The sequence below is a fragment of the Gossypium hirsutum genome, chromosome A07 (genome assembly GCF_007990345.1).
Source record: "Gossypium hirsutum isolate 1008001.06 chromosome A07, Gossypium_hirsutum_v2.1, whole genome shotgun sequence".
Lineage (NCBI taxonomy): Eukaryota > Viridiplantae > Streptophyta > Magnoliopsida > Malvales > Malvaceae > Gossypium > Gossypium hirsutum.
The window spans coordinates 829,672-854,314 of record NC_053430.1 but is presented as its reverse complement, the minus strand read 5'-3'; the positions used below and the strand labels follow the sequence as shown (position 1 = coordinate 854,314).

General features: G+C 28.3%; 1 protein-coding gene across 1 annotated transcript; it reads right to left on the bottom strand.

Annotated features, from left to right (window-relative positions):
• Nucleotides 1-15,391: 15,391 nt before the first annotated feature.
• LOC107930801 (probable sulfate transporter 3.5) lies at nt 15,392-23,858 on the bottom strand. The gene is made up of 12 exons (XM_016862520.2): nt 23,503-23,858; nt 23,218-23,425; nt 22,008-22,179; nt 21,449-21,514; nt 19,581-19,694; nt 19,370-19,486; nt 18,509-18,635; nt 17,703-17,989; nt 17,260-17,450; nt 16,900-16,973; nt 16,682-16,758; nt 15,392-15,803 (listed from the first exon to the last, which is right to left on the bottom strand). The coding sequence occupies exons 1-12, from the start codon at nt 23,804-23,806 to the stop codon at nt 15,618-15,620; spliced, it is 1,923 nt and encodes a 640-aa protein (XP_016718009.2). The 5' UTR covers nt 23,807-23,858; the 3' UTR covers nt 15,392-15,617.
• Nucleotides 23,859-24,643: the final 785 nt, after the last annotated feature.

The following is a 24,643-nucleotide window of genomic DNA, read 5'->3' as shown; positions in this document are numbered from 1 at the left end:
TGACAACAATATTTGAAAGAGTCTTACATAACAAAGATATATGATAAAATACGTTTTTAAGGAATAAATTATATACAAAACAAAATTAAAAGGTATATACACAAAATAGTTTAAGATAAATAGCATATATAAAAAAATATTGAAAGTAAATAATACGTAAAATAGTTTAAAATAACTAATACATGTACAACTTTAAAATGGGTGATAGTTTTAAAATGATTAAAAATACGTAATATGTAAAAAACTTAAAGTAAATAATAATAGAACAGTTTTAAAATAAGTAATGTAAACAAAACTTAAAATATATAATAATGATAAAACAAGTTTTTTTTAAAAAAAATGATTAAACAAGACGGATTAGGGACTAAAATACAACTTAGCCGAACTTTTAGGGTAAATTTAAAATAAAAAAAAAATCAAATCAGATTTAAGGAGTAAAATAACAAACGCGCAAAGGTACAAGGACCAAAGAGAAAATTATCCCCAGCACTCATGCGTGCTGTTCCACGCAGTCCTATATTATAGTAAAATTTGATATCCAGTCCTTTTACTTCAAATTTGGGATAATTTTAAATTTACAAATCTTATAATATTATTATAGGTTCGGAAGGACAACACAATTACTTCATATCATTGAAGTAACATTACAATTCCTTTATCTTTTTATTCAATTACACGATTAAGATCGTATGAAAATTAGTCATTGTCTTGATTTGGATGGAGTAGTAATTAATTATACATTTATTTAGCATGGGTTCGAATGGTGTTATCTTATCCCTTACGCCTAATGTTATATTAAAAAAAGAAAAGAAAATCAAACATTCGTTAAAGAATTATAGGTATCCTATAAGAATGTGTCATATATTATGTTGTTATTAGCAACTTTTTATTTTGAGATGAATTTGAACGAAATTGATAGTTCAAGTGTCAAAATAGATAAAAAAAATTCATGGACCAAAGTAAAAATACGAGTATAATTTAAAAGTTAAATCGTGGCCTAAGCTTGAATAAACCACTTTACACTTTTAACATATTTGTAACATCACAAAAAATGAATGACCAAATTATGTAAAATTAAAATAGATAGATTAAATTTGAAATTTAAACATAGTAAAAGGACCAAAACCAAAATTATTGCTTTAAATTCAAAGTGAGAAACATATGATAATAATAATAAAGGGACAGCTAAGTCACAACTCAAAGCCACCAGCTCCTTTTATTTCTATCTCAGTGTTATAATTAATAATATTAAAATTTCTCTTTCATAGCTAGGCTGACGACTTTCTTCCTTTTAGAATCTCATTCCCGTTTCAAACTTGAAACAAGAACCAACCCATTTTAATAAAAAAGGGGAAATTGTCACCCAGTACCTTCCCAATTTTTGAATTTTTAAAGTTTCAAATTATTTTAAAATAATATATGCGTTAGTAGGATTTTCCGACCACCACTGTTGACCACAAAAATAATATATCCACCGGGTAGACTGGTGATATCACAAGATTAGGGTGAAATTTTTTGGGTTAACTGGTTTAAAGTTTTAAAACATTCTGATGGATCCCTTAAAGCTTTAGTCTTATTTTCTGCATCGTTTTTAGTTTTAGACGTTAAATGTTAGCTTGTGTCTTGAGTTTATTTAGGTAAAAATATTATGAAGATTTAATAAGAGTTAGATTACATTTTATCCCTCCTACTTAAAAAAAAATAGATAACTTAGTCCTTGCGTGTTAGATAAAAAAACAAATTAATTCTTTTTATTAAAAATTTTATTCATTTATATTGTTAAAAACTGACATGGCTAATAAAATAACTCATGACATGTCACATTTACCTCATCCGTTTTATAATTTAAATTTAATCATGTTCAAGTCGAGGACGGTATTGAGGTAAAGTCCTTCTAATATTGTCAATTCCAAGTTTCAAACTTGATCCAAATACCTGAAGAACTAATGTAATATATAAATTGTCCATGAAACTTGGTTCATATATTCCATGTCTGATCCAAGTTAGAATTTAATGCTAAAACTGATAATTAAGTAACTAAAAAGGATTTAATTAATACAATTGTAATGCTTTGAGACTCCATTGAAATATTTTACTATTTTTGTCCAGTTTATGAACACTTTTCTTTCCATGTGTTCCGATGGGAAAATTGAAGTAATTCAGCTATCAATAGTAACCAGAATGAAAATAATAGTAATTTGTTGGTACGTTACTTTCCACTTTCAAATACAGTTATTACCGTTATCCCCACTTTGCTACGAGTTTTTAGAATTGGGTTGGGAATTGATTAATATATTTGTTGGTCTAAATGAATTACTTAGAATTAGTTAAAACAAAAATTAAGATAAAAATGTCAGTAACTAAATTGATTTATAATTTTATAAAAATATTTGTAACGCCCCAAAATTTGATAAATTTGTTTCTGTAAATAATTAACATAATTGTGTATCTGTTTTAGTGGTTAAGTGTTTTAGAAGTATATAAGAGGTCTCATGTTTAAGTCTTGTATTTGGTAAATTGTGACTTTTTCCTAAATTTAAGCCTTAACTTCTAGTCAGCAGGCTTATATTAAGTTATTTGTAATTTCATATTAGAATGGACCTACCGGTCTGGTGATTAAGTAAAGTGTTAATGAGCTAGAGGTCTTGAGTTTGAACCTCTGCGTGTACATGCGCGTATATATAATGTATATACGATTAATTACATTTGGGTACTAAACTATTAGTAAATTTATTATTACACTGCCTGCACCATCGAAAATCCTCTTTTTTCTTCTCTTCTACAATTTAATTTTTTATTATAAAATAACTTTGAATGCCATAAATCTACGAATCAAAATTCAAACCACTTTCTTCTTCGATCTCCGGCATTGATTTTCAGATTAATGTTGATTTAAGGTTTATTCTTCTACTTTTCAATTGGGTATTAATCCACTGCACCATTCGTCAAATAGTTTCTTGGAGTTCACTAGCTAAATCTTTAAAAATTAAAAAAATTTAATAATTCAATGACTTAAATAAAAATTTTCGAATAATTCAATATAATATTTAGATGGTGTTTGAGAGTAATAGTTATCTACTAGGACGCGATTGCTTCAACAGTGATTGGATTTCAAGTGGTAATGAACAAAACCAGCCATTTTATCATATTGTTTGGCCATTTGGAGATAGTTGAATTAGTCATTATTTTTCAATCCATTTTGTTTAAAGTACACGTTTTAATCATTTACAAAGTATTTCTTCTACTTATACTGTCTACCACCATATATATGATTCACAAACTAAAATAACTCAATTTGCATTGATACAAGTGGTTAAGAATGAATAAATAAGTTCCCTCTTCCATTCGTATTTAGATCATTTAGTGTAATTTTTTTTTTGAATTGTGTTTGAATAAATCTTTAATAAATAATCAAATTGTAGAGATGTTATAGGGATAAACTTCTTTTAAAAACCAGATATTTTTAAGCAAATTCAATTACATAAAAAGTCTTCAAATGGATCCTTACCGTGTAAGAGATAATCCAAGATTTCTTTAACAAACTAATGTCAATAAATATGGCAATTAGAGGGACTAGATCTCAAATCTTATGGTAGTATAAGGATTGACCGAAATAAATAGATAAATAAAGTGGTGTGGAAGTTTGTTGTTGTTGTTTGATGTTTAAATCAATAAAATATTCTAAAATGACTAGCAGGAAGTATTAACAAAAAGAATAAGAATAGAATGTAACCATTTAAAAGAATATTATAAATTGATAGTAAAATTTATAATATTAAGAAAAAAGAAACAAAAGTAATATACTCATATCACTTTCAATTATTAAATTCTAATTTCTTAATTTTCATAAAATATAGGGATGGATTTCATAGTTGAACCTCTTTTTTATAACCTTACAAAAATCCAACCGGCAATGCCAGCTATACTTCTCAAAACGACACGTTTCATGTGAAAGTTGCCTTCGTGTCGTCGCGGATTTTTGCCAATTGTCCCACTTGCTTCTGGTTTTGATGGGAATGGTACCCAAGGAAAGTTGATTAAGTTGTAAAAATAATAATTAAATTTAAAATTCCGATTTAAATCACTTAGATTTTGTATTTGGTTGATTCAAACTTAGAATTTAAAATACCTCAAATTTTAATTTAAATTGATTTAAACTCCAGTTTTAAATTTGATATAAAATTTAAAAGGATTTGAACTCCAATAATTGACTAACAAACACAAATGGTTAGGGGTGTAAATGAGTTATTGATACTTATAAATTATTTGGGTTCGATTTAAAAAAATTCAAATTCAATTCAGTAGTTATCGAGTCGAGCTCAAGCTTGAGCAGCGTGAGCTATCGGTCGAGTTGAATTTGAACACTATGATATTCTATTCAAATGGCTCTCAATACTAAACAAGCTTTTTCTCTTTAGTATATTTTTTATATTATCAAATCACATCTTTACCTTTATTATATAGAAATAGGTTGATTATGAATAAACTTAAATTTAAAAATGAATGAGTTTAATCAAGTTTGATTATGTCTTGAATTGAGCTCAAATTTAAAAATTGATATTCAAGTCGAGCTCAAATTCGCTATTATCTAAAGTTTCGCTCAACTCAACATTATTACACCCCTACAAATGATTACATTACCTAAATTAAAAATAACTAACAAAGAATTAACCAAAACCCTAAAATGATTGATCTAGATTTTTGTGTGGTATTGAGAGAAGGGCAATTATATAAACAAGGTTAAGGTATCATCAAATATATTAGTAATTGCTTTCTTTTATAGTTGACAATTCGATTAAGAATCGAATAACCCAGCTAAATTGACATTTCTACGTGAATGCCAAGGTGGGTAAATTGCATGTGAGGACCAAGATGGTTAAGCTAGGGAAGGCAATGCCAAAAGGCAACGGCAGTGGGTTGGTCCATTATAACGCAACATGCCATGAAAATGGCAGTGAACTTATATTAAGATTTTTCATTCGAATCTTGTTCAGCTTTTCAATAATCCACCCAAAAAAAGTGAATGGACCTGAAAATAATAAACTTTGTCCTTGAGAATGCAATAGGGGGACCATATGCTGGTTCCTCATCTTATCAAATTCAAATGCACAAAACTTGGTTCCATTGGAGATAAGATGCCCTATTCCTTCCTTACATAACATGTTTTTTCGGTTACACTTTAAAAATAAATTTAGATTAAATTGTTAATACTGTTAATTTTTTTGTTAAATTTAAGTTAATTATTACGTCATTTTTAATTACATAACTACTGAATGAGTATTATTTTTTAATTTTAAAATGTCGTACCAACAAATTTAAAGTATTAACAATTAAACTCGAATTTTGAAATATAAAAAATATAAAAAATTAAATTCCAAATTTTCAAAAAATATAAAAATTTATGTTATACGGTTATTAGCTCCTTACTAATTGGTAACGGGCTAAGCCACTTTTGATATGGATATTTCAAACCACTCCAAGCCACTAACAAAAGCATAAGGGGTCAAATTTTCATTGCAAGTATAGCAATGAAAGGGGAGAAGAAAGAAGAATCAATTCATTTACAATTGGGGCTTAGAGTAGGTGAGTTGTTGTTATTGAAACTGTTGAATTTAATTAAATTTGGGTTCCATTTAAAACTCAAGGTGTAAAAATTTATATTTTTATGAATAATTATAATGTACACATAAAATAATTATAATCACCGACAATGAATTTTATTTTAAAAAACAGTTACATGTTTTTAAAAATTAAAAGATATACATGGTCCTTGTGGCATATTTTTAGCTTCAATTGTGACACCAAAGTAGTTTCACTACCAATGTGGAATATAATAATTCTTTATTTTTTGTGTTTAAATTCTACTAGTGGAGAAAGGGAGAGAAGATAGGGTATCCATTTTAAAGCTATTCATAAATTAGGTTGGACGGAATCACAACTTGATTCTGAATAACATTGTAAGTCTGACCCTTGAATTCATTTTATTGTTCAAATATTTAAAAAAAAAACCTTTTTTTCTTATTTAATTTGGAATTCGAGTTGGATCGCTTGAGACATGAAAATCTTTGTTGAACCCCGGCCCAACCATTCAAGTAGGCCACCTAGGCCATGGACATTTCAACGTGGCTCCCTTGATTAAATGATTTAATTGCACTTTTAGCCCCTCTAAAATATAAATAATTCAATTTAATCTTTTTTTATCTTTTTTTTCTTAAATGCAAAATTTTCATTTTTTGACCTCTCTAAAAAATTAATAATTCAATTTAAGCAATTTCAATACAAAATTTTTAGCTTTGATCCCTCAATTTTTTTTAAAAAAATTATCCCAGCCTTCCAAAAAATTCTTATCTTTACTCCTAAGCTCTACATATAATTTATTTGAGTTGTAAATTTTATGGAGTTTACAAGTACAATCACAAATAATACATGCCTGATAAACTAAAATTAGAGTGAACATAATGTAAAGCATAACAAATTAAAAATCAAAATATATTTAAACTTAAATCAAAATAAATTTTGATAAAATTTAAACTTAAAAATTTGAAAGAAAATCCACACGCATAATCTAATTCAAAATTCAATCATTAAAATTCCGAGATAATTAGCTAGATGCAAACTAAAGGCTCCTAATTGTCGTGTTTCCAATCACTCAAAATCCTCGAAGGAGATTATATTTATGTGTGTGGCAAGACCAATAAACTCCCCCACAATAACTTCAAAAGTTAACATGTTCCAAATCTTGTTTGATTTTCTTTTCTAGTCCCAAAAACCTGCTGATCATTTATAGACGGCAAAGACCCATAAATTTTTTGGACCTTAAATAGAAAAATATCATAAGTTGGATGTGTTGGTTTCTAACTAGAAGTACCTACGCCATAAGTATCATTGTCCCACGGCAACATATTTTATAGATATACATGCATGATGAATCTAATATCTTGAAATCATCTAACATAAAACCCTGTTCGGATGGTAGGAAGGTGCAATGGGCTCGAATCTCTTAATATCTCGAATATATATATATATATATATTAGGACCCACGAATGAATGATTTTTTTTAACTCTAAAAAAAAAAAAAGAAGAAGAAGGTACAATTAAAGGTTTACTTGACTCCCTCGATGTACCACATTTTTTAATATTTTCAATATTTGATCAAAATAGAACAATAAATTATTTTTAAAAATAAAATAAACTTCTGTCTTGCTCCTCCTCGAAACATAAATGAATTGTAGAGTAAGAAAATTTTGGGACATTTATAAATATAGAAGTTAAAGTAAGTTCAAGTCTTTGTTCATTATAATGACACTTAAGTTATTTCGCAATCCAACTTTATAAAAGAAATCATATTAACTCTTCATTTAATTTTCGTTTCTTTTAGTTTTTAAACTTATATTGTTTGTTAAATCATCCAAAAGGGGTGGAAAAGTTAATATTTGTTAATTTTGCCGATGTAGCTTTCACGTGGTAGTCCATATGTATGTTGTGTTAGCCGTTAATTAATTTCTAAATAATTTTTACATTTTAAAACAATTTTAATAATTTCAAATACTTTTTATACTTTTTTGAATTTTTTAAATTAAAAAAATTAATTGCTAACGTGGAACCCATATGACAATCCACATGTATGGCATGTCAACAAAGTTAACAAAACTTTAAGGTGATTTGACAAATAATGCAAGTAAATCATTATGACTTAACTTTTTAATGATACTATTAATTATGTTTTAGGTATAATTATGTGACAGCTAATATTAGTATATATTTTATTATCATTTATTTTAAATTAATATCATATATAAATAATATTTTAGTAATTATGTCGAGACAAATAAATTTAATCTAAACTCAACCCAAATGATTTTAAAATTAGACAGGCTTTTTTCAAAAAATATATTCGACCTTATTAAATCGGGTTGGATTAAAAACTATTTATCATCTCTAAATACAACTATTCAAATAAGTATAAGAAAAACAAGATTTAATCATTAAACTTAACAATGTTTGTGGTTTTTAAATCATGAACTTTATAATATTTATATAAAAGAAAAAGCTACAGATGAGTTAAAACCTTTAAATACATAAGAAAATATTGGACACCTGGACATTATGAATATTGAGCAGTTGGTGACCTGTTCAATGCTTTTGATGAAATTTATTTATATATATAAACAAACAAACAAACAATCATGTAATGTGAATTTCAGAGGAAGCAGGGAAACAGTAAGGTTGGGCAGAAAACTCAAAAATCTATTCCTTTTTCTTCTTTATTTTATGTCCCTAAAAGCTGTCGGCATATGAGAACAAACTAAAGTATGTTCCATTCAACTTAACATCAACTAAAGTTAGATTTGCTTTTAAAACCTTAGAATTTGAAAATGCCACCTTCGCCTTTTTTCTACCTTACTCAACTATAATAATAAGAAAAATTCAAGTCTATTAAATTCATTAGTATGATATTTTAATATAAGTAAAAAAATTTATCGAGTAATCATGTAACAAAAATAAGAAAAGAGAGGATGGTATTAATCAAGATTCATTAGTATGATGGTATTAACAAAAATATAAATTTATTATTATATTAACTTATATTTTTATAATTTTCAGAAGAATTAAATTATTAAATTATTATTTTTGTAACCAAATTATAATTTTATCATTATTAACTTATATATTTAGAGCTTTAGCTTTTAGTTTTAACAATCAAATTTGTATTTTCAAATTCCAATCAGAAGTGGATTCCAAATATATGAAAGGGTACAAAAAATTAAAGCAAGTTTTACCTAAAAAGAATAATAACAGAAAGGAAGATGGAAAAAGGATGTGAAAGGATTTTCTCTTTATTCTTTAACTCTTTTTCTGGGTGATAATGTTTACTTCTAGTCCCAAATAATGTTTAACAAAAGGAATATTAAATGATTACTCATGATTGGTAGTTTTTCTTTTCATGAAGGATTTAATTAAATAAAAAAAATCATTGTTAGACAGCTTAGGATTATATTATATGCCTAAACAAATATATAAAATAATGGGATTAGGAGAGAGAGTTATGGATTAGGGGTTTGCAAGGGCTCTAATCTTTAAATTAAAAAAACAAAAAATATTTTTGGCTCTTTGAAATTTTATAAAATTTAAATTAGTATATGGTAAAATTATACTTTAATTCTTTACAATAATAAAATTTTGATTTAGTCCTCTAAAAATTATAAATGTATAAACTACTAAAATGATGAAATTACATTTTAACTTTCATAAAATTATATAGCTTAATTCCAGCCCTCCAAATATTTTCTTACTTCACCCCTGTTATAAATTCTAAAAGAATTAATCTTCATTCATGAAGAGCCAAACCAACATCAAATATACATTTATTCTAAAAAAAAATTAAATTTAAAAACTATAAAGATAGAAGATGAAAGGAAGGAACTTGATCCAAATCTTTCTAAACAAGTATTGATGTATAACATTTTGTGCTTTTTCTACCCCCCCCCTTTCTTCTTTTGCTTTGCATCTATAAAAGTGTGAAGGATCACATGAACAACAGCTAGCTTTGTAATAAAAGGAACAAACATCAATAGGAAAAAGCTTCTACTTTTTTGTTAAATTGATAACAATTTCAAAATTTGATTCCATAACTCAAAATAAAACAAATTCAATCGGATTTAGTTATAAAAGACCAACAATTTAATTAAAAAATGGTCTAAATTTGAATTAAATAGAAATATGAAATTACTTAAACTTGTAATGGCTTGAGTTTTAAACTCAAATAATTGAAATTGACTTGAAATTTTAAAATTTGAATTGAGGTGATAGGTTGACATAACCCAAAATCAACCAGAATGCCGAATTAACAAACTTATTGTATATGGATACAAGAGAAATGTGAAATTCTATAAAAGGTCCTTGATTTATGTGTTTTCTTTGCAAGTCATTTCCAATCTTTTGTTTTTCGAAATATTTATTTTTAGTTACGAAGAAAACTTGTTTTCATTAGTTCTGTCAAGTAAGTTTAGAAGATGTGATAAATTTTATAAATGTTTTAGTTTAAACATATCTTAGTGATAAGTTTTAGTTTAGATTTACTACTCATAAAGTAGAATGCTACTTCAATTAAATAATAATTACAAATTGTATTCTCATTTAAATATTATTATAAAACTAGTAAAACATTTTAATATAATTATAATTTAATTTAAAACTATTAATTGACATTTTAATGTAAAGTAGTAGTCATACTTGTATTTATAATTTAATTAAATTTTAATTTAATAGAGTTATAATTATAAAATAAACAAATTATCTATTAATTATTACTTAATTACTATTAGAGGTATATACTAATTAAAATTTAAGTTTAACTTTTTAAATAAAATTAATTATTAGATATATTCAATAAGTAGCATCTAAGAAATTGTCGGTAAAAAGAATGGAAATAGCTGGCATTAATAAGTTAGAGTTATCAAAAAAAGAATGAAACGTTAAAACAAAACTAGCTACTTTATAAATTATAATTATATTTTTATAATTGTTTAGATAATTTACAACTCTAGATAATATTTGCATTGAATATGTTATATACTTTTATCTTTTATTTAAAAAATAAATGCATATACTAGGTGCAATGCAAGACCAGCTATATATGTATATGACACATCACCGTATGATTTTAAAAACAAAGCTTATTTAAATTATTTGACAAAACCAATGGGAAAATTTTGGTGTCAAGATTAAAAATACGCATTTTCAAAAGGGTTAATATAGTATTTGTTACATGAGTTTAGTTTTAATGTTCAATTTGGTACATGAGATTGGTTTCAATATTCAAATTGGTAATTGAGTTTTTCCAATTTGATACTCTAAATTTTTTTCTATCTCAATTAAGCACCTGAATTTGGCCTCAATGTTCAATTTTGGTACTTGAGCTTTTTTTCATCTCGGTTTAGTACCTATATATATTTACTAGAATACACATGTTGAATATTCATTAGGTTATATGATATCATTTAATTTTAATACTGGTTTTATATTAAACCAAACTCAAGTAGCACATAATAAATGAGAGGGGGAGAATGTTACTAGAATTGGTGATGTTTGGAGGTCATTTGAGTCTGTTCGAGTGTTGGCTTTTATTGACTGGTCGTAGCTTAGCGGAAGATGGGGCACTTATTGCCCTGAGATTCCCTGTTTTGCTGGACTGTCTTCAATGGATGTTTTTTGGTGTTGTTATTGGTAGATGAGGTTAATTTTTGAGTGTTGTGATGTGACACAAGTGCAACAGGATCGATCTCTTGCCTGGGGTGGACATTGTTACTCGTTCTTGTGGGAGTTTACCTTTTGTTTGGGTTGATAAGAGTCCTCTAGTGATTTTGATTTTGAATTGCGACTGTTTTTGTCCTTCACTTGTTTTTAGGCAAGTTTTGTATTTGATTTCTTGATGTTTTCCGGGATATCTATGCTCTCATTCATATCCTCTTTTCTATTCCTATTTCGGGACTTTTTAATCAATAAATTTCATTGCCATCAAATTACTGTAAAAAGATACATACAGTTTGAACAAGTAAGAGTAAAAGGCAACTGAGGTCAATTTCTAACATGCAAATGTAAACTATGCCATAATTCTCTTTATTCTTCGTAAATTTAGAATTTAATCTCTGTTATTTTATTTTAAGAATTTAATCTCTCTATTTTTTAAATTTTAAAAAATTAAGTCTAACTGTTAACACTATTAAAATTATTTTATTGAATTTAGATAAATTATAACTTATTTTTGTAAATTACATGATTACAAAGTGAATACATATATTTTAATTTTAAAAATATCACACTAACAAATTTAGTAAAAAAAAATAAATTTAACAATTGGACCTTAAATTTAAAATTTAGAAAGTGTAATAACTAAAATTTTGAAAATAGAAATACAAAGATTAAATTCCGAAAAATATAAAAACTTACAGTGTATTTTAATATTTACAAAAGATGCAGTTTATAAATGTCCAACCATGGAAAGAACATGCAGTGGCAGGCTCCTATATTTGTACAAATTGTTAAAAGATTTTTTTGAGTTCTCAAGCATGGAATTAACCAGCTTTGCTATTTTCTGCAAATGTGGGTCAGGATATGTTTTCATGGCCGTTGATAGTATCAAATAAGCTCACTGGGGCTCCACCATGGATGAAAAACCCCCAAAAAATATCGCTAGTTTTTCGATTGTGTGAACTAGGAACCACACAAGTTCAAAGCATCAACCAACCGAAGTAGATGATGGGATGTTTTCTATTTTCTAGCATGTGACAACAATGAAATTTCATGTACAGAGTTAGCCGTTGGAACATCTTTAGGAAGATATGTTGGGTAAATTATGTGTGGATTGTTAATAAATTTTTCTTGAGTTAAATTTTATTATTTACTATTTTAACTTGGTTTTAGATATTAATTCAATTGTACTTTTGTAATACTTCATGGTAAATCTTAAACTTCTGTATGTTTTGATTTAACGTGGGTAAAAGTATTATGGAGGTTATTGTATTAAGTGTTAAATTATATTTTGTCTCATTCACTTGAAAAAATAGGTCACTGTACATTAGGTCAAAAAGAAAATAAATTTTTTTGTTAAAAATTTCATCAATTTTACTATTGAAAAATAGCGTGACTGACAGAATAATTAGACAGTTACACGTAGCATGCTACGTATATCTAATTCTAACGTACAAGGACCAATTTTTAACAATAGAAATGAATAAAAATTTGAGCAAAAAGATCGGTTTGCTCATTGATCTAATATATAAAGACTAATTTATCCATTTTGAATAGAGGGAATAAACTGCAATCAATCTAACTTCTAGTACAATGACTTCGATGGTACTTTTACCCCCATAATGTAAAATTATACATGAACTTTAATTTGATTCAATTTTCACAAACCAATAACATCATTATTGATATAACACTATTTTGTGTTTACATTACATACACAAATAATTATATATATTTAATATAGAAATAAATTGATGTGTTTATTTATTTAAATGTATACGATTGAATTAAAATTAAAGTTTAATGAATATAATTATACAAAATCAAAATTTATATATCTAATTTTAGACTTATTATCAATTTTAAATATAATTTGATAGGAATATATGTTATCGGTGGTTATAAGAAATGTGTGAATTAAGTGAAGAAGTAGACAATTAGTATATGATAGCTGGAATTTGCTGTCCGGATTAGAGTTAGTGATGTGACGAAGTCACTGCCCTCTGATCAACCGAACAATTGAAGGAGAAACAGATGAAGAAACAAGAAATCAGCAACAATGACATCATTTGCCCAAAATATAATATATATACATATATTATAATGCATATTTGGAAGGAGGGTTACATGGTGTCGTTTAAGTAGTCGTTGAAATTAACCCAAAGCCAATATTAGTAAAATATAGAAGAAAAAAAAACAAACTTCCTAATCCACTTCTTCAAATTGGAATAAACAACTATGATAGTTATGTACGGTAGAACCAAATTAAATTCGACATGTCAAAGTTGTTGTTTATAAAGTTGTCATTTTTAGGTACAATGAGTTCCACCAAGCCAATAAACTCTAGCATCCCTTTCGGGAGGTTGAGTAATAGACATAATAAAATTCATCTAAGAGTGGTAGACGTATAGTTGAATTAACTTCCTTCATATCTTTTATTGCATGACTATTAAATACAAGATATTATCAAATATTTTAGGTGTATGATTGATTCCAAATATAAAAAGATGATTGTAATAATATGTGATAAGAGATGTGAGAATATCTAATGATACATCAATAAGTAAATATAAAAAGATTAAACACATGAAAGTTATTAATGTAATTCAGGCTTAACTTATGTTTGCAGGGTCATACTTTTAAGGAATAATTCCAATACTAAATACAAGGATAAAGTGATAATTTAAATCCTATCCTAACCCTTAGATAATTGTAGCATCATCCAAGTACATTTAGCATGAACTCTCTCATACTCACTTTTCCTATTGAAAGTAAACACAAATCGCCCCTTCTATGTTTGGTTACTAGTGTAATAACATGAGTAAAAAACATAGTTAATTCATATGTTCTAAAATAGCTAGATATAAAATAAATAATAATTCGTACATATTTAAACATGTAATTAGATACATGAGTAAAAATTCTTATAAAAAATAAAACTTCTTTAAAATAAATAAAAAGTTTTATAAATAATATGAATGAGTAAGAATTATCCACTATGTTCAGTTTATAGCTAATTAATGGCTAAACCATATTAAAAAATTAATATTCTAACCAAATGTAGCATCAATCATAAAAAATACAAAACACATAAAATATTCTTCACAAACCAATTGTATTGTATACTCTAAGCTCATATTTAATTCCAGCATCACGCCCTACCCTCATAGTGGGAAATTCCTAGTTAACTTGATAATTCTTTGTTGCTTATAATGTTTTTGAATATTTATAACTTTTAGAATATTATATAACGGATTTCAATGTTTTTGTTTTCAATTTTTTTATAATTCAAGATGAGGAGTGGTGTTACTTGATATTGAACTTAATCTTTCGTGCTTATAACATAATACTCTTGTCACTAAATTAAGAAATTATTTAATTTTTTATACAATTAATTGAAGCTGGGTGCATATAGATGCTTTTCACAATTAAGTTCTTGTTCCTTTTATCACATTATTTTTTATAAAGACAAATAGTTAAATTGTATTTAATTATCTTGATTTGCTCATTTTTAATAGTATTAAAAGATTTAGTAACTTTGATGAGGATTAAAAACCTCCTAAAAACTTGAAAATGGTGTCTAATAGCTTTAGAGATAACTTAGGTTGTCTCTAACATTTGTTGTTTAAAATCATGTCTCTGAAAAGGTTTATGATGCTAGGGACGATAGCTTTATTCCTCCTTTTAAGTTGGTCTCCAATACTCGCAGTGAGTATGGAGTCTAAATTGCTCCCTTTAATTTACGGACTTAATAGTTTATTGATCATTTATTATCAATTATCAATTTTTTCTTTATTTTTTAATAGTAGAGGAATTAAATTGAAGAATCTCTCAAGTATTCATTACATATATAAGAGATAAGTATACCTGTTAATTATGAGTCGAGTTGATTAGTTTTGGGTAAAGTCTAGATCAAAAGTCAATTCAAATTTTACAACTCTCCAATTTATTTAGGTCGATAATTTTCGAATTGTTATGAGGTTTTGGCTATTCAAATTTAAGTTTATGTTTTTTTTTAATTCAGGTTATTTTAAGTTCGAATCATTTTAAATTTTAATCACTTTAAAATTTAATAATTTCAAATTATTTGTCCCAATCATTTTAACTTTTAAATTTAAATGGTATTGAATTCAATTTCGGAAACAATGATTTTTTTTATTCAACAATGGATTACCTCAACAATTCTCACCATTTACATGATACAGACATCGGTCGATGTTTTGTAAGAGTAATGGTCGAATTTTCAGGACAAAGAAAAAAAAAACACAGCCTTTGTTTTTATGTTTTGCTAATCGACCCTTCACATGTCTTAAATTTGTGCTTATATCTTCTTCTTCTTCTTCTTCTTCTTTTTTTGGTCTTTTAATTAAACAACATCTTCAGTCTTCGAGGATCCCCATGCTTCTTCCTTAGTACTAGTATCCATTGTAAACCGACAACTTTGTATTGCTTCTTCAATCGACAAGTAGAAAGCTTGTTTGCCAAGAACATCAACAAATTTGGCTAATGTCATTTTCTCTAAAACTTCAATCCTAGGGTTCACTATACCTAACTGAAAAAACAAAACAAAACAAGGTTTAAAACACGAATTTTCGTTTTTTTTAATCTTTCATATCTATTTTACAATACATGTTCAAAGTTTGTAACTGCTTCTACCAATAATATTTTCTCCAAGGTTCGAACTTATGTTCTTTCTTGAAAGTGCAACATGTCTTATCATTGCACTCAATATTTGTTGGTACAAATTTCATTTTTAGTTTTTGTTATGGTTGAGGTTAGTAATCGATGCAATGACAATATGTAATTTGGGTGAACTATACCTAAGTTCATTAAATTTTAGTAAGTTTACATTTTGGTCACTTCAAAAAATTACAAAATGATCACTGTACTATTCGAAAGTTTTTATTTGAGTCGCTAGGTTGTTAAGTCATTTTAAAAAAAAGTTCAGCTAGTAAGCTCCAAGTGACGATTCAACAATCAGAATTGTGGATCTATAACCATTGATGAGTAGAAGAACATACCTTAGATCCAAGTAGATCTGATGATCAATGTCAGAGAATAAAGAAGAAAACTATTTGAATTTTGATTTGCATATTTATAATGTTTGAAGATGTTTTGTGAAAAAAAAATTGAATTGTAATAGAGGAGGGGAATAAGAACTTTCGATTAGTGCAAGTGGTATTAATAGACAATGATTATAATAGCCCAATAACTTAAATAAAAACTTCTAAACAATTTAATGACCATTGTCTAACTTTTTTAAATTAAATAATTTTGTGAATTTAGTAATAATTTAATTCCATCGAGAGTAATTTATCAGTATAATTTTTATTGTGGATAAATCAAATGAATGATAGATGTTTATAATTTTAAAAAATAAATTTAATTAATTTTATTTCAAATGATGCAGCATGTTTAAGTTTTTATTACCTTGATATGCTTTCCTTTCAAAACTCTAATTAGTTCTATGAATGTGTCAATGCCTGACATGTCAATGGAAGCAACTCCTGCAAAAACCCCATAATCAGGCAGATGCTTAATGCATAATTTAGTATATGAATTTCACATCTTTTTCTAATATTTATAATTGTTTTTTCTGAATGTAAATTATATTTGGTAAAGGATTTAGCATGGAAAATGATAATTACCTGACAAATCTAGCAAAATATGCTCAGTACGATACTCTGTAACAGCATCTTCTTCATTAATGAACCTCAAAATCCTGCTCAAAATCCATCCAATGGCAATTGGTACTAATCACTTCTAACATTGTATGTAGTTACTTCTCCAATACATGCATGCATACATATATACAGACACAGGGCGAATACAAAGAGGAGGACAAGGGTTTGATCTCTTCAAAAATGGAAAATTGCAATCCAATTTTCTTAAAAATCTTTAAATTATAAATATTTATATTTTGGCCTCCAAAAAATTATATAATCATTTCAAAAATGATGAAATCATGAATTAGTACATCTAAACATTCAATTCACTCTTGTACGTACCTTTCTCTAATATAACTGCAGTTTGCAAAATAAACAGGGGAACCAAGTTGAAGCACAAGAATCCCTTCTAGCGACATCGTTTCAGGGTATTGCTCGGTGTCACGGTATAAACTTGTATTTGGAAGTCTCCCTAGTTTACAAGCTGCTGGCCTTGCCACATATAAAAGTGCTCTCAATAGTGACAATCCCACCTGCAATGGTAACACATTTTATGTATATGTATATGTATGTGTATGTGTATGCGTATATGTTACATTTGTATTTATTCAGTGAAAGTACCATGGAGTTTTTATATTAAGACTCAAATTATATTTTATCCCTTTTACTTATTTGCTCATTTTTTGAACAGAAAAAACAAAATACAATTTAACTCCTGATACAAGCATCTTCATAGTAGGTTTACTGTATTTGTTCATTTGAGTTGCTATGTATCTTGTAGTTACCGAGAGCAAGAGGCCTATGTCCATGCTACCAAAGCTGACTCCAAAGAAGGCGGCCATGCAGATGGCGAAGTCGAATTTGTCGACTTTATAGAGGTGATACATCTCCTCATAGTTGATTAGTCCAAGCATTGCAGACATGATAATGGCAGCTAATGCTACCAGAGGGGTGTAACTAAAGATTGGTGCCAAGAACAATAGTGTTAGCATCATGCAAAATCCTTGTACTACATTGGCCATTGGTGTCTTACATCCAGAATTCACATTCACAGCTGTTTTTGAGAATGGACCTACAAATATAAGTCATTTAGGTATATACATGTTTATAATTTGATCGACATGTATTTTAAATATGTTTCATGTCAGATTTAAACGAACATTTAATGCCTAAACTAATGGTTAAGTTGAAGGAAAAGTTTGATTGATACGGTTAGAGGTGAAGGGAGAGGGGAGGCAAATAGGGCCTTGGCCCTCAAAAATGAAAAATTACTGCTTTAGCCCCTCAAAATTTAAAAAACCTACAATTAATATACGGTAAAATTATAGTTTGACCCCAAAAATATTAGAATTTTGATTTAGTCCTTTTGAAAACCTTAAAGATATAAGTCAATGCAATGGTAAAATTATATTTTAGCTCTTATAAAAATATACAATTTAATCTCAGTCTTACTAAAAAATTTTTTGGCTTCACCCTTGGATACAATACTAATACTTTAAAAAGTCAATTAGAATACTTTGAAGTTTATGAATGGATTTAGAATGCAGACTGAAGTTTGAAGTTATCTTAAAAGGAAGATTAGATTTTGTACCTGTTGTTAAGTAGCATGAAGTGAGAGATCCGATTATGTTCATGAACCCATAGGCTATCATTTCCTTGTTGCCATCAATTTGTTCATTTTTAATGATGGCAAAACTTCGTCCTATTGCTATTCCTTCCTGGGATTTTCATTTTGAAAGATGATTCAATTTATAGGATTTTTTTTCCCGAGTTAAAATTATATCAATAGTTTTAATTAGAATCAATCATTACATGTACTAAATTGAATAACTAACACAATAACTAAACTTGAACAAACTAACTATAACTAGAATAAGTCTGGAGAAGAACCCACCCAATTATATAGCGTGAGACTCGAATTTGATATTTCAAAGTTTCCAAAGCCTCAAAAATATTATTGAACCAACAATTTATAGGATTTTTAAAGCTTGACAAAGACACTAAATTGCTCAATTTATTTTGATATCATATATGAACTTTGATTTTATGCGATTTTATACATGAAATTTTTATTTGATTCAATTTTTATAAATCACTAATAATATTATCGAATTAGCACCATTTTACGTTCATATATTCCATACACAAACAATTTTATTAATTCAATATGAAAATAAACTTATATATTTATTTTTTTAAATGCATACAATTAAATAAATTTAAATTTTCATGTATATATATGAATCACAATTCAAATTTCATGTGTAAAATTGCACCCAATCAAAGTTCATGCATATTTGATATTTATACACAAGTATGTTACTTGCTCCAAAATTAAATGTAGAAAGACAAAATGCTATTTATATAGTTGAGGTACTAATTAATTTGCTCTTAAATCTATAGAATCCATTATAAATTTACCCCGAAAAAATTAAAATTGTAGGATACTTACCACCATTGAAATAAGCCCAGTGACAGCACCAGCCCTAATAGTTGCTGGAAGATAACGACTATCGAAGTTCAAATAATGAATTGATGAAGGATTTAATCCCTTCTTTAAATCACCCACCTTAATTAAAACCAAATAAAATAATTGTAAGTAAAAGGAGTAATTTGAAAAAAAAAAAGTAAAATGAACAAGTAATGAAAAAAAATGAACTGACAATGGCGATTCCATGTTGTTCACCGTCTCCCAAATATGCATAAAGACAACCAACCGCGACAACCGCCATGGGAGATATAGCTGATACCCAAAATAGGTTAGGTTTTCTTTGTCTCTGCAAAAAGCACATGGTGAGAACTAGGAAAGGTTTCTAAGGAATTGTTAATTTTCATAGTTAAATTGACTTAAATATTTGTTTTTCTTGAGAGATTTCTGACTTCTTTGGGTGAAGTCTTCAAATGTCGTTTGTTCGGAGTTGACAAATCCCTCAACATATTTGGTATTGTTCGATGTTGGGGGTTTTGTTTTTTGACTCCATTGAGAGTTGCACAAGATTCAAAGAGTGGGAGTGCCCATCTCTAAGACTGGGGCAAAGCCAATTTTTATGAGAGTTTAAAATGAAATTTCACTATTCTATTGACTTATATTTTTATAGTTTTTAAAAGAATTAAATCAAAATTTTAACATTTTTAGGGAGGTAAACTATAATTTTATCATATATAAACTTATAATTTTATGAATTTTGGGAGGTCTAAAGTAGAAATTTCTCATTTTAAATTGGTCAGGACCTCTACTTGTCCCCTCCCTTTACCCCTATATAAAGGTAATGGTTACCATTTATCATTGATAGGGTTTGAACCCAAGCCCTAAATGGCAACGGTGGGCATACAAGCTACCATTACTATGCCTCCCCTCAATAGACCTATATCCTACAAGTTGGGGGTTCAAACCCTACCATTGGCAAATGGCCACCATTTCTTTTGGTGGGGGATTGTGAGCCACGCGCGGTTCGATCTGACAAGGCACTCTCACCCAATAAATTTGTCACTTCTTCAGGCAATCTCATGTACTCATACTCTCGACTAAGTTGGGAGATAAAACCTCGGCCCAATTGGGGATAATGCTGAAAGTGTTGAGGGGTTTGTCGACTTTGGGTAGATGACACTTCTAAATCTGTCGCTTCTTCGCGTAGCCTCGTGTACTCTGGCTCTCGACTAAGTCGGGAGATAAAACCTCGGCCCGATCGAGGACAATACTGGACATGTTGAGGGGCTCGTTGGTTCTGGGTAGATAACACTTCTAAATTTGTCGCTTCTTTAGGTAGCCTCATGTACTCGGGCTCCCGATTAAGTTGGGAGATAAAACCTCGGCTTGATTGGGGATAATATTGGACATGTTGAGGGGTCTATCGGCTTTGGGCAACTGACACTTCAAAAACTTTTCTAGAAGGAGTCGGAAATTCCTCAACATGTTTAAAGAAAGTTTAATCCATTAATTTCACACCCACATGCATGGTTTAATTCTACCTACAATCCTTGTACTCTTCAGACTTTTGAGATTTAGTTGCTTGTATTTCCAAGAATTTAATCTTCCTATTTATCTAATTTAAAAAATTAAAATCCAATTAAATCCTATTAATGGATTTGTATATGTTGCATTTTAATGTCTCAAACTAAAAGTATGAGGCTTAAATTGCAAAAATCTACAGAATATAGAACTTAAGTAGGGTTGTAATTGAGCTAAACCAAGGTCAAATAATAACTAGCTCGAGCTCGAATTTAACTTGAAATTTAGGAATCGATACTTTGCTAAAGCTCAATAGAACATCAAATTTTTAATCTCGAGCTCAGCTCGAGAAACAATTGAGCTACTCGAACTCGTTCATACTTAAGATATGTCTATATAATAAGGGTAAAAATATAATTTTATCAATTGAAAATAAATTTGAACAAAAAGTCCAATTATACTCACAAACTGTTTGAATAAAATATCATGATGCTTGAATTCAACTCGATTGGTAGCTCAAATTACTTAAGTTGGTAATTATCTAATCGAATTCAATTTTTTTTTGAGATAAAAAAAGCTCACCACATATCGAGCCACTTGTAGGAAACAAAGGAAGATCAAACCAGCAACAAAACTTTGCCACTTCCACTGCACAAATTCAACAAATCAAACTCACGATAATTAATTAAAGAAAAATTATTTCGTATATTGTTAATAAAATTTTTAGACTCTACAAATAAAGTAAGGGGTTGGCAAGTGTCTTATAGATGTATAGTAAAATATTTAAAAAAAGATACACATGTTAATTTTTTAAGGTTACTTTGTAAAATAAACTTCCAATATACTAAATCCTCACCCTTAATTAAATCCCATTTTAAAATCCTTAATTTGCTCATCAAATATTTATATGTATGTATGTCTGTATGTATGTACAAACCTCGTTTCTATGGTGGAAAATTGCTTGTATTAACACGAACTACTTCTATACGAGTGGTGAAATACTCTATGTATGCATGCATGCATATATGTATGCACAAACCTCGTTTCTATGGTGGAAAATTGCTTGTATTAACACGAACTACTTCTGTACGAGTGGTGAAATACTCTATGTATGCATGCATGCATATATGTATGTACAAACCTCGTTTCTATAGTGGAAAATTGCTTGTATTACACGAACTACATCTGTACGAGTGGTGAAATGTTTTAAACCAAGTATGCCTTTCATTTGTTGCAGGGAAATTATTATTGCAGTCCCTCCCATGAAACCAGTGATGGTTGAATGTGATAGGAAATCAACCAAAATTCCCAACCTGAACAAATTTAAGACATATAAGAGCAAAATCGTCAAATTTTATTTGGTTATTTGCACTAAAAGTCCCCTAATTATGATCCAATTTTTGAATTGGTGCAAAACTTCAAAACTTTGAATTAAGTCCTCAAAGTATCAGCATCTTATCAATCATATTCTCAAGAGTGAAGCTTTTAGGAGGGGCCAGAACTGAATTATAAAATTTTTTAGAACCATGTATTAATTTCTAATTTTATTATTTTTGAAGGGACTAAATAGAATTTTTTCATATTTGAGGGGAAAAAATGAATTTTACCATGAATTAATTGTAATTTTATTATTTCTAAAGAGACTGAAGTGAAAATTTTTAATTTTAGGAACCAAGACCCTTATCACCCCTCAGTGTCAGCCTTTGCAAATCCTTCCTTTAGCATACCCATCAACCTTTGCTTGAAATCTTACTTTCCAGCATGTTTAAAAAAAAAAAATCAAAATTTAAACATTTGTGTTGCTATCGTATTTGAAAACTTAAATATGATGTGTGTATTTTAAAGAAATAATCTTCATAAATTTTAATGAGATCGTCTGGTTTTTTAACATGCAAGATCCAAGTTATTTATACATTCAACATCATAGTTATGGGACAGAGATAAGAGCCTTGGCTCCCTTTGGTTAAAGGGTATAATATCCATTTTAGCCCTTCTAAAATTTAATAATTTAATTTATTCTATTTTAGTTCTTTAATTAAATAAAAAAATGCATGTTTGTTCCCTTCTAAAACTTAATATTTTAATTTAAGTTTTTTAACACATAATTTTTAGCTTTGGCCCGCATCTCACCCCTAAATTTTGACATATTTAAAATTTCACATGTTTTAAACACACTACATATTAAATCCAAGCTAGAATTGAGCACCCACACTTACGGTTAGACTGATAGTGATACTTTAAGTAATTGATCAAAATGTTTTGAAGTTTGGGATTAATTTGAAATCTAGGTAGTATTTTCGAGACGTCGAGTAGGATTAACCTAATTTCATTAGATATATTAAATGACTAACCTGCAAAATCCTAAAGCAGTTTGGAAAATCCCAGTGAAGAAAGTTGAAGTGTAAATCAAGTGAAGATACAAGGTGGGGTCATCTTTTGGTGATACCACAGCTCCTAGGGTTTCATGCATAAGCAACGAGCACGCAGCTACTGTTCCGACCGCTAAGTTATTCGAGCTCCCGAACACAGTGTAAATAAGAGGTGGTACGAAGCTTGAATCTATGACGAATAACACGAATCAAAACGACATATTTTTAGTGAAAAAAACCATTGAAGCCAAAGAGATTATAACTTACATAAGCCGATAATCGGAGGAAGATCAGCCAGTCTGGCGTAGCTAATCCCTTGAGGGATTGCGAGGCTTGTAATGGTGATACCGGCGAGCACGTCGTATCTAAATAAATGTAGATTGTACCTAGGTAGCCATTCAAAAATTGGGATGAAATATTGGATTGTTTTCTTGACTTTTTGCAACAGTTTGTCGTGTCGGAACTTACCGAACGGTTCATCAGGGAAGAACGTTTCTTTACAATCTTTTTTAAATGTTTTAATAAATTTTTTTGGGGTTACGAAATTCACCGTATGTTTCGAATCCGTCATAATAAAAGAATAAGAAATAAAATAATTTAAATAAGATTGGATCTGAAATCAAATCGATGTGGAGAGAGTGTGGAATAAAGGAAAAGTGTTTGGGAATGAGATTTATATGGAAAACATTTAGTACAGAAATTGTGCCAAAATAGTGGTGACAACTAAGGGAAAATTTGACAAAGTTCGAAATGCTCGTCTTCGGACAAAGGAAATGCTAATATAACTCTATGTATGCCATGTAAGTTTGTCTTAAAATGAAACAAGGAATTAGTTGTATAGAATTAATTTTACTACAATTCACTTTTTACTTTTAATTTTATGTTTTCACTTGGACTATCTTGATTTTAATTATCTATAATCTAAGGTTTTCATGTAAAATAAAGAACAATCTTGTTAACTGGGTCTTACCTCAATTGGCATTGGTTTTATTGTCGATTTAAGAGACTTGAGTTTAAACATGTTGAAGCGTATTTATCTTCTTAGCTAAGAGTTGGTAAGAGGCTATAGGTAGTTCTAGCCCTAAGTATTGTATATAAAAAAAAATCTTAGGTGAATGAGTTTATAGCACGACAACTAGAATGCTCATTAATTGACACGTCAATATTTTATAATATTAAAATAAAAATTAAGACTCACTATTAATTTGAAATAATTTTGGAATCAATTCAGTTAAGTATATTTTTTTCTTTTACATTATTATAAATAAATGTCTCATCTTTAGTGATTATTATTATTGCTGGCTAACAAAAAAAATGAAAACACCCTAAAATCCAATATAATTTAGTGACAAAAAAATTAAAAATTGAATAGTTAAATGACTATTTTGTAACTTTTCATAGTTGAGTG

Coding starts and splice junctions, on each gene's coding strand:
- LOC107930801 (XM_016862520.2), bottom strand. CDS start 23,806: ATGACGGATTCGAAACATACGGTGAATTTCGTAACCCCAAAAAAATTT. Junction 22,180..23,217: donor ACTGCTTTAGGATTTTGCAG/GTTAGTCATTTA, acceptor AAATTTGTTCAG/GTTGGGAATTTTGGTTGATT. Junction 16,759..16,899: donor TATTTTGCTAGATTTGTCAG/GTAATTATCATT, acceptor GGGTTTTTGCAG/GAGTTGCTTCCATTGACATG.